This window comes from Rattus rattus, chromosome 1, assembly GCF_011064425.1.
Source record: "Rattus rattus isolate New Zealand chromosome 1, Rrattus_CSIRO_v1, whole genome shotgun sequence".
Classification (NCBI taxonomy): domain Eukaryota; kingdom Metazoa; phylum Chordata; class Mammalia; order Rodentia; family Muridae; genus Rattus; species Rattus rattus.
The window spans coordinates 185,310,700-185,329,006 of record NC_046154.1 but is presented as its reverse complement, the minus strand read 5'-3'; the positions used below and the strand labels follow the sequence as shown (position 1 = coordinate 185,329,006).

The window sequence follows — 18,307 nt, the reverse complement described above, 5'->3', positions numbered from 1 at the left end:
AGTAGCTAAGCACATATAATAGATAGGTGAAGTAGGAAGTTAACAGAAATATCCATTATTGTTGTCTATCACATCTCTTTTACAGCTGTGAGACTATGGTGTAAGATCCCAGATCCCAGTATGTGTGTGTATATACATATACATACAACATACATACTCAGGTTTTTGCAGAAAGTATTTTAAATTTAAATTATCATATATAATATCTATATTAATGCCCTCAGGAATAGTAAGTATATAGCTCAGATGAGCATCAGTTGATTGGCATCCTTTAGCGCACAGGCCTGGTTTTATGAGGTCTTCCTATTTTTCAGAGAAATCACCAGGCTCCCTAGTGCACCTATTTTTGTCTATCACAACATATTTGAATCAGGGTAGCGTATACAGAGCAACGCGAGAGAGAAAAGATCACATAGTGGACAGGAAAAAGGAGAGACTCATAGCTTGGATGATTTCTTTTTTATCAGTCTGCTCTCACAAGAGCCAACTTATATCCCATAAGGACTACTTTTATTCCTACCAATGGTAATGTCTATAATGACCTCATTTTCTCATCCGAAACCTGAACTCTTAAAAGATCTGTCCCAACTCAGAAAAAAAAAAAAGTATGATAGGCATCTTATTTGATAGCATATATTTCTACTTTGGCCTGTCTCCTCAATTATATGGAAATGCCATTTAAATTTGTTAAAATTTTCTTCCTACTAATTTTAGGAAGCTTCACCATTAGTAGATTTACATCATTTTTCTGCCTTTTAGCCTTTTGTCACTGACCAGGGACAGGATAAAATGCTATTGTTCTGTGTCACCATTATGAATTAAAGGGAAGCTCACATAATCTCTGGAGCCCTTGATATCCTGCAGATGAAGGAAGAGGGTGTCCCCAAATACCTTGCCACAGAAACCCACTTACATGGCACCAACTTTGACTTCTAGACAAAGCATTACATCTACAAAGTAAAAGTGATGATATCTAGGTTGCAAATCTGAAGAGATCGGGGGAGTAGATATTGTTCAAGGTCAAGCCATTCTTGCTGTTCAGAAGCCTGCTGATCTCCACAAACACTGGTCAGAGAGCTGTGCCGAGGTTTACTGCTGCCACGAGAGCCACTCTACTTGCTGGCAGCTTCATGCCTGGGATGTTTACCAACCAAGTTCAAGCAGCCTTCAGAAAGCCACAGCTTCTAGTGGTGACCGATCCTCGGCCTGACCACACAGGCCTCTTGTGTTTCTGCCCAACATTTTTCTGCTAGACTCTCCTTCGTGCCATGTGTCACTGCTACTCCAGGAAACCACCAGGGGGCTCCTCCAGTGGGTGCAAGGTGGTGGTTGTTGGCCCATGTAGTTCTACAACGTTATCTCCCATGCGTTTCATGAGAAAATGTGCCTCATGTGGAAGAGACTGAGAAGGAAAGCAAGGGGTTATGTGAGGGTGAAGAGACTGCATTAGTTCCTATGATGCTCGCAGCCGAAGGCAGCAGACTGGTGTGAGTGTGTGCGCACATGCCCTCCATACCTACCCAACGGTTCGCACTGGACACAGGCACGGCCAGCCAGGCACTGAGGACTGAACAGGAGCTCCCATTGCACAGAGCACTCAGTGGGACGGAACTACCTGTGGGTGGTCCTGAACAGCTCCGAAGACTCTTGAGTAAAGAAAAATAAGGAAAAAGGAAAATCGAGTTTTTATAAGCAGGGGGATGAAAAGCCTTTAGAACTACTTTATCCTGCCCTTCCGCCCCTGCGTCTTTTTTTTTTTTTCTTTTTTTCGGAGCTGGGGACCGAACCCAGGGCCTTGCGCTTGCTAGGCAAGCGCTCTACCACTGAGCTAAATCCCCAACCCCCCCCTGCATCTTTAATCCCTTCCATTCTTATCCCTTTATAATAAAACTATATTCTAATACCCTCTCCACACTGGTCCCTTGTGGTCTACCTAACGTCTATAGATATTCGAAATGAAGCACATATTTAAAGCTTAAAAGAAAATAGCCACGTATCAGAGGAAACAAACAGTGTCTGTCTTTTGGAATCTGGGTTACCTCACTTAGGATGATTTTTTTTTCCTAGCTCCATTTACCTGCAAATTTCATTTTTCTTAACAACTGAGTAACGTTTCATTGTGTAAATGTCCCAAATTTGCATTATCTGTTCATCAGTGGATGGGCATTTAAGCTATTTTCATTTTCTGGCTATTATGAACAGAGCAGTAATGGACTTAAATGAGTGAGTGTCTCTGTGGTAATATATCTTTCAGTATATGTCCAAGCGTAGCCTAGCTGGATCTTGCAGTAGAACAGTTTTCAGCTGTTTGAAGATCCTTCACACTGATTTCATGCTGCTCTGTACTCCCGCCAGCAATGAACAAAGGCTGTCACTTTAGCCTTTGTTTTGTTGGTCTTGGTTGTTCTGACCGGGATGAGAGTTTTAATTTTCATTTCCGTGCTGACTAAGGGGGTTAAATGTGTCTTGAAGTGTTTCTTAGTATTTGTGCTTCCTATTTTGAAAACTCACTGTTTGGTTTTATATTCTATTTTTGATTGGGTAATTGGTTTTTTGATATTCAGTTTTTGACTTCTTTATATTTTCTAGATATTAACCCTCTGTCAGATATGTAATCTATAAAAATTTTTCTCTGTTCTGGAGGCTGACTTTTCCTGAATGAAGGTGTCTTTTGATGTTCATAAACTTTCTATTTTTATCTCTATGAGAATCCATTTATTAATTGTTGGTTATATACATAATACATATATATATATATAATATAACCTATAATTGCATATATAATGTATAATTCCTTCATTACTAGGTATTAAAGTTCAAAAAGTCCTTTTATGTGTCCTCAAATTCAGTTCTATTCAATAGTTTCCCTTCCGTCTTATTCAGGCATCTCATCTTACTTTGAAGTTCCTGATGCATTTGGAGTTGACTATTGTGCAGAGTAGTAAATGTAGAGCTAAATCATTCTTACATGCAGCTAGCCATATAAATCACTGCCTTCCAACTTGCAGGCTATTGATCGTGTTATTGATTACCATCCCCAACCTAATCAAATATAAATATATTGAGTTGGTGTTCAACAATAACCTCTACCCTACTGACTAACATTTAATGTTCAAAGGTAACATATATATGCTACCAGAAGAAATGCTATAGAAATGATAATACTGACCTACCTACAGAATATGCCCACATACAGTAGTGGCACAAATATTATAGGAATTACCAACCACTCTTTATTAGATATAAGAACTGCTTCATATGACCAAGAATATAAGATACATATGTTATGGGCCTAGGGTAAAGATATATATATATAGATATAGATATAGATATAGATATAGATATAGATATAGATATAGATATAGATATAGATATATAGATCAGTGACTCACTCAATGCCCATCAGAGAAGTTTCTTCTGCAGTAGATGATAATTCACACAGAAACCCACAAATGGATGGAAGCCATTGGAATACTCACTTGTAAATGGAATGCCTTCACTATACTCCTCCCCTAAAGGCTTAGGTATGTAGATGGAATAGGAGGCAGGCTCACTGTAAGACCCAGAGGTAGTGCAAGACTCTAAGAAATAGCATTTAGCAAAGACAACAGTACCAATGTGCATAAACACTCACAGAACTGCGGCTGGATGGGGGAAACTTACACCAGCTCAACTCAGACAAATTCCCAACATGGAGAGGAGGAAGTGAGAACAAAGTGTCATTCCTGGTCAAGAAGTTATTTTAATTAAAAGTTGTTGGGAGAGGGAAAATCAACGGAGTGAGACTGGATACATCAACGATACTCCGGGGTAGACCTTATTCTCAGGAATAGTTGGCCAACACAAAATAATTCTCTGCCTTCGGTGTACTTGTTTTCTTTTGAGTTTTAAGAAAGAGAAAGAAATGAAGCTGGGAGGATCTGGTGTGAGGACCAGGAGTGATAAGAGTTAGGGGAGGAAAAAGAATAGGATCAAAATGTATTACATGACAATTTAAGAGGTAAATACAAATAAAATCAATAAACTTCGGCCACCATAGGAGAACAAATTACTTTAAAGGGCTCAGCAGCCTATGCTCAAAGGAGAGCAAATATGAAGCCTAAAAAATTTAATCCATTGCTTATTTGTTAATACATCTGATACAATTCTAACTTAAATTCATTGTGATTTCACATCAGGCTAGTCACTTATCTCTATGAGATCTAGGTTCTTAAAAGTAAGCTCTCAAGTCTCTAGATTTCATTCCTTTCAGCAGACAGAAACATTGTGGACATCTTTCAGCCATTCGTGAGACTAAAATACACACTTCACTACGTCATCCCTAGATCGGCTTTTATTTGAAGAATATTTTAATAGCAGACATTCTTCAAATGTCAATGTGTAAACAGGCAGTCTCACCCAGCACTCTCCTCTAAATGCTGTACTGGGCAATGCCATGATATTACTTAATGATTACATGGAGAAAGGTTTGGCTACAACTCCCTGGTGTTTACTTCCATTTCTGAGACTTATATGGAATCTAAGTTTGGGGTATGTATTTACTTTTGTATTTTTCATATAACTTTCTGCTGGATAGCACTCTGTTACGAGATTTGTAGTACTGGGGAAAATGAAATACTGTTTGGTTTTGTTTGTTTGTTCCCCCCTCTCTCATTTTAAATTTAATTAAAATATGTTTGACTTATTCACTATATATACATCAAGCTCACTGCCTCACCTCCCAAAGTCTTTCCCCCATGTCCCCTTCCCTTCTCCTGTAAATGGTGGGGGCTTCCCTGAGTATCTCCCTCACACTTACACTTTAAGCCTCTGGGAGGCTAGGGGCTTCCTCTCCCACTGAGCCCAAGGCAGCCCATGTACAGGCAAGAGCTTTTGTGATAACTCAGGAAGGTCAAGCTGCATATCTGCCACATATAAGCATGGAGGCCGAGGTCCAGCCTGTGTCTGATCTTTGGTTGGTTGTTCAGGCTCTGAAATCCGCAAGGGTCCAGGCTAGTCATCCCCTTTCTCTTTTATCAGAGCCCTTTACAGTAGGGAAACATGGTGAGAATTCAGAGTTGTCTGAACTCATCAGAAAAGAGGTAGAGAGAAGTAATGAGAAACGCCCTGAGCGGTGTGTCCCAGTTCCTTCTCACAGGCCTCCTCTGCTCATTTTTTTTGAACAGCCATTTTTAAAAAAGCCATAATCCTTGTGGTTGCCCACTGGGCCCTTTACGTACCTCAACTGTGACCTGCTCAGGCTCTCTCTGTCTTAAATAGCATAATTATAGATAGCTACTTATTATTCTCAGCCTTCTACATGTCTTTTCTAAAATGTGGCTTCCTTAGGGATGTCTCTACTCATTGTCCCATTGGCAGCTACTCCTGTGTCTCTCAGGAGACCGATGATCTTTGAACAAAGCATGTGCACTTATATTTAATTACAAGTTTCCATTCTGCTAAAATTAAATACTAAGAGGGTGGTGTCTTATTTACAGATCTGATCTATCATCTAATGGAGAGTAAGGGAGAAAGTAGGGAGAAAGACATGGGGGAAGGGAGAGTAGACACTGTTCCTATTATGGTAGAAACACTTTTAAGTGTAAGAACAGTTTTTAAGGGACAGAATCCTGGACTTACACTGAAGTCCGGGCACACAGCCTGCTGTTATTGGGCGTGGAAAGTTTTCTTGCAGTAAATTACACATGTGCTTATGAGCTGTTTTGGTATATTTTTACTAGAAATTGCAAAAAAAAGAAATGCATTTTAAAAGGAAAGATATTCTTTAATTGATCCCAAAACACATGCTAAACGTGTACTTGGTCCAAAAGGAAATTACTCTGTAATTATTTTACATAAACAGATAGTATAAAAGTATAGAAAAATTGGCCTGAGTTATTAAGAAAGCCAAGAAGAGGCCAGCAAACCTGATGACTTCATTTACTGGCTACACGATGTCTGGTTAGATGTGTGCTACCTCTGAACCTCAGATGCCCAGCCTGTAAACGGGAAAAGCAGTGGAGTAAAATCTGCTCTGGCTGAGTTTACGTATGGAGCTATGTTTTCTTTCCCAATGCCTTTATTTTCATAATTAACCCAGCACAGCTCTCTTATTTTCCCTTCTGCTTACCAGACTACTTAGAATATAAGTTCTATAAGGAAAAACAAATCTCAACATAAATATCAAGTCAGGCATGATAAGTTGCTTAGTAAATTCGAAGAGCAAGCAAATGGAAGACATGGTTTTCTGACTCAGTGATGATAAACCTTCATACGCGATCATTTACATTGAAGAGGCACTATCGTTACCAGGTCTCAACCACGATCTTCATTATCAAGTACATTCTCCGAGCCCCTTTCGTTTGCCACAAAGGAGATGGCCGCCTTCTAGACTTACTCCCTCAGCTTCCCATTTAGTGAAATAATACAGCTCTAATGATTTTCATAACAGGTCTCTAAGCTGGCTGGTGTCTTGGTCAAGCAAGGTGTCAAGAAAGGTGATACTGTGGTCATCTACATGCCCATGATCCCACAAGCAATATACGCCATGCTGGCATGTGCGAGGATAGGCGCAATCCACAGTCTCATATTCGGCGGGTTTGCATCCAAGGAATTAAGTACACGCATTGATCACGTGAAGGTAAGTGCTTTCTTCAGGATCAAGTCATTCAGCTGCCCATAGCATACCACTTAGTGGAGGACTTATTTAAGTGTTACTTTGCTATTTAGTCTTACTTTAAAATGCAATATTCAAACTTAGTCTGTCTGTCTACCTGCCTGCCTTTCTTCCTTCCTTCCTTCCTTCCTTCCTTCCTTCCTTCCTTCCTTTCTTTCTTTCTTTTTTTCTTTCTTTCTTTCTTTTTTTCTTTCTTTCTTTCTTTCTTTCTTTCTTTCTTTCTTTTTTCTTTTTTCTCTTTCTTTCTTTCTTCCTTCCTTCCTTTCTTCCTTCTTTCTTTCTTTTTTCTCTTACTTTCTTTTCTTCCTTCTTTGTTTTTCCTTTCTCTTTTCTCCCTTCCTTTCTTTCCTTTTTTCTTTCTTCTTTACTTTTCCTTTCTTTTTCCTTCCTTTCTTTCTTCCTCTTTTGTATTTATCTATTCATCATGCACTAATTTTTAGTGCCATATCAAATACATCCTGCTAGGGGGCTTGGAGGAATAGAAAATAGGAGATGGAGCATGTGACTTACGTGTTATCTTGTATGTACTGAAATGTCTAAGACACCTGAGAGAAACAGGTGATAAAGTCTAGATATTTCTTAGAAGTGGGCAATACATGGTTATTATAGAGATTGACATGTAGCTAGAGGCTTTAGAGGGAACATGGTGTCATGTGATAAAATCTGGGAACTAAAATAACAAATTCCTTAAACCTATTGTGAAAGATTCTAGAGGTTTAAAATCATCTAATATACAATTTATGGTTTACACGACTGAAAAAAAAAAGGCTCTTCATTTCATGAATTTAGCAGTTGTTACCGCACAGTTTTCTGTAGGCTGTCACACAGTAAATATTTTAGGATTTCTATATTGTCACCTTGTTTCCGGTGCGGCCATTCAGCTGCTAGTGTAGCACCAATGGAGCCACAGAGAGGGATGAATATATCTGTGTCACAGGAAAACGACAAAAAATAGCATAGGCTTTTCATTTAGAGGTAAGGACATAGTCTTTTTGTTGGGCAGCTAAAGAAGAATTCCTGGAAAATAGAAGTATTTGAGTGGAATCTTGGCTGTGATACCTGGTTGATCAGAATGAGACAATGAGATACTCAAATGATACCAACCAGCATCTAGAGGCAAGAATGAGGAAGAGTAATTTGGAGAGATCATGCACATTAGTGTGTTAAGTAGGGAGAGAGCCCCCTAACTCAGATTCCGCTGAGCTTACAGAAAAAAAAAACAGTGAAATGTTTTAAGTAGGCAAGAGTTGTATTTTAGGAGACAGCCTTGTAGCGAGGAAAGCTTGAGCAAGGATCCTTGGTACACATCCTGTTTGCAAAACATTTGTGAATGTGTGGAGGAAATGGTGGCAGGAAGATCAAGGAGGGAAGGAGGAGACGGCTTACCTTACATTTCCCCAAGCCCCAAATGAGACATTCCTGGGAGGACTAAGAGTTAGTGTATTAGACATTGCAAGGCAGGCATGGTGTAAGACTGTAGCATATCTGCTTCATCTGGAAAGCAATCAGGTATTAGAACTGGGAAATAATTTTGTGAATCAAGTACCTGGGTTTGTTATGTTTTGTTGTTTGCTTTTTCTTCTTTTAAAAAAATGTAGTACGTTAAGGTCCACCAGCAAGCAAGCAAACAGCATCATCAACAATAAAGCTACCCTAAAGGAATTAGAGGGCTCGTAAATAGAAGGGAAAAAAATTGAGGAGGCTCTAATTTCTGTTTAGGGAAACTGAAACCCTGAACACCATCTTGACAAACGCATTGGATGCATTACTCGTTTTAATGAAAACTTTCACAACATATAAGAAAATTAATATAGAAAAATAAAAAGTCTGTGCTATATCATTGGAAGAATTTCATTAACAGCACACACACATGCATAATTGACCTCACTATGGATTTAGGGCGCAGTGCATGCTACTATATGCAAAGCCATTCATCATGTCAAATTGAAATAAATTCATGAGTTGAAATGCCTGTTTTCATATTATGATTTAAACAGTAGGATTAAAAAAAAACCACGTTACTTTGACTGAGCAACATGGAAAGCATGTATTCTGAGAAATCAGTCCAAACACCATACAACCTGATAAACACTGATACTAGAAAAGGGAAAGGGGTTATTTCCAGAGAAAGAATCTAATTTTGACTTACGTTAATTGTTCGCATGTCATAAGTTCACATGTGTTCTTTTATTCATTGTATAGTTGACTTTCATTTGTTCCAAATTCTAATCTTAGAAAAAGCCATCAAGTGCTATGCTCACAAACATTAAAGATAATGTGAACTAAATTAAAATATGGATCATTCCAATTTAATAAAATGAAACAAGACTTGTTTCTATTTTCTACCTCCTTGCTTTTTCAAAAAAAAAAAAAAGGAATGTCAGTTTACTTTACGATACTGGGACTGAAGTCAGGCAGAATCAGCTCTCTCTGACTCCGCCACCTGAGGCAGGTTTTGTAACTACAGTGAACTTCAGCTCCATAAATATTAAGTGACATTCAAAATGCAACATTGACTCTATGAGTGTGTATTTGAAATAGTCTAAATTTTCCTAAATGAACTTTATTGTAATCAGAAGTCAGACTTCAAGAACGGATGCAATACGGTAGAGTGACTATCCATTTCCTGATTATTTATTAAGTGGTAGCTTGTCTTGGAACACTACACTAACAAAAATAAGGATGTACTTGCTTCTATAAAAATTGAAAAATTTGGCTTACCTTCAAGGTTGCTGTTGGTATAGTAAGCACTCGATTAAGACTAAGAGACACAAAGGTATTTGACATCCAAATGTTTAATTGGAGTGGTTACTGTGTTAGAAGGTGAAGGAATATGTGTGTGGACTGTAGTTCCATATTTGAGACATAACCAGCATGCGCTAAAGAAAGATTAACACACATTCCAGGGATACCTTTCTATTACAGCTAAAATATGTAAATGAGTGTTCCTTAATGACAGGGGGAAGTCCTGAAGTCGTGAAATCTAGACAAGTTATTTGGCAGCCCCTTTCAGAAAAATAATCTAAGGCATGTATCTTGGCACACCCCAGTAAGCCTAGTTCTCAGGAAGCAAAGGCAGACAGAGCTCCATGAGTTTGAGGGCATCCTGCTCTATGAAGTGAGTTCCAGGCCCTGTCCTATAATAGTAATAACAAAACAATAATTATTATAATAACAATATAAAACTATATAATATGTGCTAGCACAATTATATGTTAAGAACGAGGAAAAAAATCAGTAAAATCTCTTAAGTTTTGGATTGCCTGCTTTATAGTATTTAGGGCATGTATGTGTGCATGTGTGTGTGCATGTCTGTGTGTGTGTGTGTGTCTGTGCATGCATGTGGGTACATTAGGGTGTGTATGTATGTATACAATTGTGTGTATATACACATAACAGAGCATTTTACCGAGTGCCAGGTAATTTACTTGGCTTAATGAATACTCTGGAAGATATTTCATATAGATCACATTTATGAGTCCTACATATCATTGAATGTACAAATGCGAACATGTGAGGTTTATGTATAAGTGGTTAGGCTTATAAATATTTACAAAAAAGGACTTGTTGGTTTTTAGTCCATTTGTTAAATAGCAAGTAGAAACCAACCATTTCTTTCAAAACATTAAGCTGACATCTACACTGAATTATTGTGTGATTTCCTTCACTACCATGGTTAAAGCTTTCCTCTTTTTCTTCTTTCCATTTTAGCCTAAGGTGGTTGTTACAGCATCATTCGGCATTGAGCCTGGGAGGAAGGTAGAGTACATGCCCCTTCTAGAAGAAGCTCTCAGAATAGGACAACACAAACCAGACAGACTCCTCATTTACAACCGTCCAAATATGGTAAGCTGAAACTTTCATTTCTTTTTCCTGGCAATATTGTGCCAAAAGATAATTTTAGTTTTATACTTTTGAAAACTACAGTTGAGTCATAAACTATTAAATATCCTGAATACAATTGCAATTATGGGAGGGGAAAAAAGATGTGGACGATAGTGTGTGTGGAAAACTAGGTGAAAATAACTAATATGAAGGCATACAAATGCAAGTGAAATGAATGCTTGTTCTCCTGGGCAGTCACTTATTATGTTAAGTTTTATGATAATAGTAGTATAGATAGGAAGTAACTATTTACTTTACTTTCAAGATAATGTGGATATCTTTTTCAAGATTCTAGTAGGATTTATATTCGAGGAACCGCTGTGTGAGTTAGAGTGTTGTTCCTCCTATGAGCAACAAGAATCATTGTATGTTAAGGTGAAGTACCCTGCCTAGCACTCCTGATCTGGCCTCAAGCACTTGCACAGGGTGTGTTCTTAAACCTTCCACTGCATGACCTGTTAGAAAGGTCTGATTGGTTTACATGAAAAAATATCTTTTAGTAATTAAGGAAGGTTTATTTTCAGCCAGGGACAGATTATCCTCGGAAAATTAAAATTTGTCCATTCTACACATAAATTATAGAACATAAATTGTTCTATAATCCACGGAGGATGAAAAATCATAGAAGTGAAAGTATCCCTTGTAACCTTGACCCGATGCTCACATTGTATCTATCCATGGTCAATTCTCTAGCTACATCCAAAAGGACTAAGTTACGTTGTTATTTTTTTTTAAAGCAAAGTATTATTCTCTTTGCCAAAGATAAATTACAAAATCACAAACATCCGTGTGCCCTTTGGTAGACCTCTTGAGATCTTTACAGCAGAAGGTTTTTAATTGACAAGCCGTGAGACTAGTCTGCTAAGACTGTGTCATTTTGATGAGCCCATGATAGGAATCACTGCCACATTAAATTCTCTCCTCGAGCTTCAGTGTCTTGGCGCATGAACTGCTTCACTCCATGAATTTAATGTCCTTACTCTCCCAGAGAAGAATGCTAAGTCTCTTTCAAGCATATATATTTTTAAAGGGAATTTTGCTGCCATTTAAGTCAAGGAACACAGAGTCAGCAACTCAACAGAGCCTAGGCAAGGGAAGGGCTGGGAATAGCAGAAAAATGGTCACAGAAGTGTTTATTTGAGTCCTTAATAGTTTTCTGCAGATATGAATTCCCTTAGGCTTTGTGACGGTCTTACATTAACCTGGGAGCAAGGTCAAGTGCTCCCAAGTGCCTTTGCTCATTTAGTTCTCGCAGCTCAATGGGCTGGGTTTTATAACTGGTTCCATTCTACTGCAGAAGAAACAAAAGAGTCATGAAATAGCCACAGTCTAGCTAAGTGACAGAGTACTGTTGAAACTCTGGTTTGATAACTTTAAACAGCAAGATATATGCTATTTCTTTGGCCCCCCCCACACACATTGTGTTTAGATAATCAGTCTCTTTATTAACATTTTAATATGAGTCTCTTCTTTCCATAGAATTGTTTTAGCTCCTTAATCCACATGACTGTTACACACACACACACACACACACACAGACACACACACACACAGACACACACACACACACACACACACACACACCCTTTGCCCATTCTCCAACATGCTTCTTTCTGTAGAGGTACAGATAAAGTCTTTTCATATATCTTGTCTTTATATAAAATGTATTGTTTAAGCAGAAATTAAACCCAATGGATTGGGTTTGCTTTGAATTTTAGAGAAAGAAATGATGAAGTTGGGTATTGCATCTTATTAACTAGCATCCAATTTTGCCAAATGAGGTAAAAGTTTAGCTGTTATTCCTAAGCCTCAGGCAAACCATGTCAGAACCAAAGGATCACTACTTGTCACCCTGGTGTCCTCCCTATTCTGGCCGTTAAGAATTCTAATATCTAAGATCAATGCCTATAGAGAGAAATACAAACACACACACACACACACACACACACTTGTTTTGTATAATAAATGTTAATGTTGTTACTTCCCTCTTTATTTCCTCAGATCTTTTTTATTCACACTTAATATTTTTTTTTACTCTAAGAAATAACCATTTATTCCAGTGCCCGTTTCATTAGAGGCTTGTAAAAATCAAAAATGTTTGTAATCACAATTCGATTTTCATTTTGCAGTATGATGATTTTTACAGCCCTGCAATTGGGATGTTAAAACTTTGGTAAAATTGGTTACTTGGATCTCATGCAGAAAAAGAAATGGAAGCATGATTTGCTCACGGTTAGCTGTTCTGTTTATTTAAGTGATATCAGCTACTATGCATTCAAGGGAGGCCGTGCTTGAAATATAAACTTTACAAGTGGTGCTCAGTTCAGATTTTTATCTGCATGTGAATATATTCCCATATTGTATTTGTGATATTTTTATCATGCATAATTTGTAAATGTGCACATGTAGATGAATGACAAGCATTTATAGCCTGTTTAATAGTAGGGACCCTGGCAAATTGAATGTGTGTGTGTGTGTGTGTGTGTGTGCCCTAGAACCTATTAGAGTAGCCCAGACATCATCTTGATGAAATCAATAGTTCCATTTATGTCTGGCTGTGTTGCTCATTTACTCTACTGAACTTTGTAGATTAGGCTCTGTTTGCATATCTCTTAAGTATAAACATGATGATATAGCAGGTACATGTCTTTAATCCTTGAACTCCTCAGGCAGAGGCAGGCAAATCTCTCTGGTTTTGGAGCCAAGTCTATATGAGGAGTTCTAGGCCAGCCTAAGGTCTCCAAACCCAATCCAATCCAATCAAACCAACCAACCAATGAACAAGCAAACAATAATAACAACAACAAATTCCTTCTCTGGCAACGAATCTGGCTATTTCAAGAAGTAGCCAGCACAGTCTCTTACCTCCATCCATGTATTATTAGAGTGACTTTCCATTAGCCCACTTCTTACTCTTCTTCACCTTTCTGCCCTCTTAATGGCTGTTCAAATTTATTTAAAGTCATATCCATTCATAACATGGCTATTATCACAAAACTTGTACCAACAAACCCTTGTTCTTAAGGAAGGAAAATCAAGACTTTTTTTCTGCTACATTAATGACTGAAAAGGAGAAAAACATTTTGACTCTGTTATATACGCCCTTTAATTTTAAAAATTGTTTCCCCTCTTGAGAAAACACAAGTGGATTTCTTCCTTATCTTGGAAGTAACTTGAATTCTCCATTAGAAAGGCAGTTGAGGTGTTACACTCAAATGTCCCTATATTAAAAAAAAATATTTGAATGTATTAGGTGATATTTTCTGGTAAGGATAGAGGACCCAAATTAAAAAGTTAGGCTGTAACTTAGTTCTTCAAGTTACTTGTGCATATTTATATTTCGAACCATGTCTCTGAGATAATTAAACCATGGATTCATAAAAACAGCACCACATCGGAATGTATAAGGGTAGCTCTAGTGTGCAGTAATAACGTGTGAGAGGTAAACTAACATCAAACCACTAGATTATGTAAAAGGATAGTTTAATAATAAACTACTTTAACATAACTTTGAGATTTAGTCACAAATCCAATGTGTAGTGTCATTAAAGCTCACCTTTCTAATGGATGCTCAAACTTAAAGATTAATGCCCCCCTGCTTTGTTCTTCTGTAGCTTCATCTCCTATTTACTGTGCATGTGACTACTTCCTTTTTTCTGAGTAGGAGAAAGTTCCTTTGATGTCAGGTCGTGATCTTGATTGGGAAGAAGAAATGGCAAAAGCCCAGTCACATGACTGCGTGCCTGTTCTCTCAGAGCATCCCTTGTACATTCTCTACACATCTGGAACAACTGGCCTGCCTAAGGTATTTGCTTCCTCTGAGACATGCATGATGGCAGATTTCCATTGCAGGGTATCCGTCTGATTAGAAAATGAAAATGTCATTAGAAATTAGAAAATGAAATGATTGTAGCTCGATGCTTAAAAACAATTCCATTATTCCTTAAATGAATTTTGTACAAATATGTTTAAAAGGAAAGACTTTCATCATCTGTATTCAAAATTCTCAGAAGTCAGCAATAAATACTTGTTTTGGTAAACTGATAAAGTAGGTATGCAGTCAACTGAATATTGATTGGTTTAATGATATGTTGAAATATATATGTATATATTACTTGTTAGTGAATGATTATTTACTAAAATAAATTAGTGGCACTAGAACTGAAAGTAAAAGATATATTTGAAAGGAAATTTGTATTCTTTAAAAATGGAGGTTTACATTCTATACATTATGAAATGAATAATTTCATGTATTTTCATTATATGTGCAGTGTGTATATAAGAGGTATGCCACAGCATGCCTGAGAAAGTTAGAGGACAGGAGATGAGAATTGGTTCTTTCCTTTGGTTAGATGGGTTATAGTGATCAAACAAGGACATCATACTAAGTGGCAAGTTCTCTGACCTTCTGAGCCATCTTGCCAGCCTTGAAATACACCTTTGACCAAGAATCATTCAATATCTTGTTATAAAGCAGAACTTGAAGTCTAGACAACTTGAGTCAAAGGCCATTTATCCAAACCATTCAACTATTTGATTTATAATAAGGAAAGACTTGACATCTTTTCATCCATCTATTATGAAAGGTGTCTTTGCAAAGCAAAAAGAGGAAATCATCAGTATTCATAAATATTTTCAACAAATAGTATGTGAGAAGTAGATCCTGTATGCAACTTCATATTTTCCTTGTTTATCTTCATTAGATGGTTTAATATTCATTAAATCAGAATTTTTTAGGGAGACCAATCTTTCAAAATTCTGTACATGTCATAGTAGTATTTCTTTATCATCCTTATGTATTTAAAATTTTGGCAAACATAATGTCAAGCATATTAGGATAATAACTCCATTAGATTTACTCTGAAGAGGAAACACAGTAGTCCACACAGAGTTATATGTGGGAAGGAAAGCAGCTGCTAGAGTACATCCTCTGTAATGACATGTTTCAATGCATGGTTTCTTCTATTGTGTTTGCATGGAGTTGATGCCTAATAATCTCTTGTTCTTTTGTCGTTTACCTAAATAAATATGTGCATATATAAAACGATATTTGCTTTTATTGAATTATCATTTAGGAATTCTGTTTTCCAACTCTAGTTATCTGAGAAATAGTTATTTCTTCACTACTGAAGACCAAGATTGGTTTGTTTAAGCAGTCCAACTGATTTATTCTCATTTTGTTTTTTGCTAACAAGCCCTATGCAGTTTGACTGGGCATTTCTCCATGGAATTACCCAGAGTTCAGCAAAGATATATTTTTTTAAATAAAAGTTTTAATATGAAAGGAAAACCCTAACATTGAAAATTGTATAAGCTCATCAAACTTAAGAGGCCCATTTCAGAAAACATCCCACTTTTGTTTGTTAAAAGAATATGTATGTATGTATATATATATACATATATATATGTATATGTATATGTATATATATTCATGCCTGAACTGAAAATAATCTTTTCTTCCATATTCTATCTGTTCCGAATTAATAGACTATCTTGAAGAAAATTTATTTCATTGTTGGAGAAAGCCAGATAAAATATGAGTAATTCCTAGTTGTTCTGACTTATAAGGGTGGGAATGTACCCAGGTGTGAGTAATACAGACAGTAATCACTTTGTAGAGGAGGGAACAACAAGGACAAGAAGATTTTTCTTTTCAGGTTACATGGCTTAGAGTTTTACTTAGAACAGCACCATTAGTTAGTATGAATCAGACTTAGTTCATAGTTAGGAATGAGACCAAGAAGAAACCAGGATTTTGAATAGATAATAAGAAGATAATCTTGATATGGGAAAGGAGACCGGTGCTGAACATATTGTGGGTGGTATATTTCGGGGATATTAATACTAGTACAGTCAGTAATTGGAAATGAGCCTGATCCCACAAGCTACACAGGGACCTGTGGATAAGCCCTCGTGGATCATCAGTGTGGGGGTCTGGCTTTCAAATAAGAGAGTGGGTGGATTTTGTAAAATATGACAGGTGGTATGCCATTGTGTGCTTTTTCCTGGATAGAGGTGAATAAATAGCTCTTTACCACAGATGGAGCACTGTGACACACCGACAAAATTGCTATTGCTTACCAGGAGCATAGGTGAGGGGTTGCTCGGGTAAGCATGGTGAATCAGAGGTAGCAGCATCACCAAACTCTTCCTCTCAGCATGATATGAGAGCCGTATCCCTGCAAGATCAGGACCCACTGTGTAGGAGCTCTGCCAGAGACTTTCCACTTCTCTAGCAATTCATTAGTGTTCTTCCACCACCTCAATGATGGGTGTTGCAAATCGCTTAGCATTCTGGTCTTTCCAAGCTTTGTACATTTCATTAGATTCCTGTACTTCATTACTTTTTAATTGGATATTTTCTTTATTAACACTTCAAATGTTATCCCTTTCTTGCTTTCCCTCTGGAAACCCTATCCCTCTCCCCTCTGCCTGCTTTCATAAGGGTGCTCCCCCACCTACCCACCCATTCTCTCCTCCCTCCCTGCCTTGACATTCCCCTACACTGGGGCATCAAGTCCTCACAGGACCAAGGGCCTCTTCTTTCACTGATGTCCTACAAGGCATCTTCTGCTATATATGCATCTGGAGCCATTGGTCTGTCCATGTGTACTTTTTGGATGATGGTTTAGTCCCTGGGAGCTCTGGTTGGTTAGTATTGTTGTTCTTCCTATGGAGTTGTAAACCCCCTCAGCTACCTTAGTCCATTCTCTAACTCCTCCATTGGAGACCCCATTCTCAGTCCAATGGTTGGCTGTGAGCATTCGCCTCTGTATTTGTTATGCTCTGGCAGAGCCTCTCAGGAGACAGCTATATCAGGGTCCTGTCAGCATGCACTTCTTGGCATGTACAATAGTGTCTGGGCTTCCTGTCAGCATATGGGATGGATCCCCAGGTGGGACAGTCTCTGGATGGCCTTTCCTTCAGTCTCTGCTCCAAACTTTGTCTCCATATCCCCTCCTATGAATATTTTTGTTCCCCCTTCTAAGAAGGACTGAAGCATCCACACTTTGGTCTTTCTTCTTCTTGAACTTCATTTGGTCTGTAAATTGTATCTTGGGTATTCCTAGCTTTTGGGCTGATATCCACTTATCAGTGAGTGCATCCCATGTGTGCTCTTTTGTCACTGGGTTATCTCACTCAGGATATTTTCTAGTTCCATCCATTTGCCTAAGAATTTCATGAAGTCATTGTTTTTAATAGCTGAGTAGTACTCCATTGAGTAAATGTACCACATTTTCTGAATCCATTTCTCTGCTGAAGGATATCTGGGTTCTTTCCAGCTTCTAGTTATTATAAGTAAGGATTTTATGAACATAGTGGAGCATGTGTCCTTGTTATATGTTGGAGCATCTCTTGGGTATGTACTCAGGAATGGTATAGCTGGGTCCTCAGGTAGTACTATGTCCAGTTTTCTGAAAAAAAATTTCAGTGGAACAGAATTGAAGACCCAGAAATGAACCCACACACCTGTGGTCACTTGATCTTTGACAAAGGAGCTAAAACCATCCAATGGAAAAAAGATAGCATTTTCAACAAATGGTGCTGGTTCAACTGGAGGTCATCATGTAGAAGAATGCAAATCAATCTATTCTTATCGCCCTGTACAAAGCTCAAGTAGATAATGGACTTCCACGTAAAACCAGGTACAGTAACTAATAGAAGATAAAGTTCCTGTACTTTATGAACTTCTTTTCTCTACAATGGGGAATATGTCAATTTTGAGGAAATAGCTATGTAGGCTTTTGTCCCCTACCAATGCTCTTG

General features: G+C 37.8%; 1 protein-coding gene across 2 annotated transcripts in view; it reads left to right on the top strand.

Annotated features, from left to right (window-relative positions):
• The window catches only part of Acss3 (acyl-CoA synthetase short chain family member 3), a 185,620-nt gene that overhangs the window by 55,034 nt on the left and 112,279 nt on the right, over positions 1 to 18,307 (top strand). For both annotated transcript variants that reach the window (XM_032912114.1, XM_032912106.1), the window contains exons 3-5: positions 6,431 to 6,619; positions 10,367 to 10,501; positions 14,205 to 14,345. In XM_032912114.1, the coding sequence (XP_032768005.1) occupies positions 6,431 to 6,619; positions 10,367 to 10,501; positions 14,205 to 14,345 (465 nt within the window). The remainder of the gene's footprint in view (positions 1 to 6,430; positions 6,620 to 10,366; positions 10,502 to 14,204; positions 14,346 to 18,307) is intronic.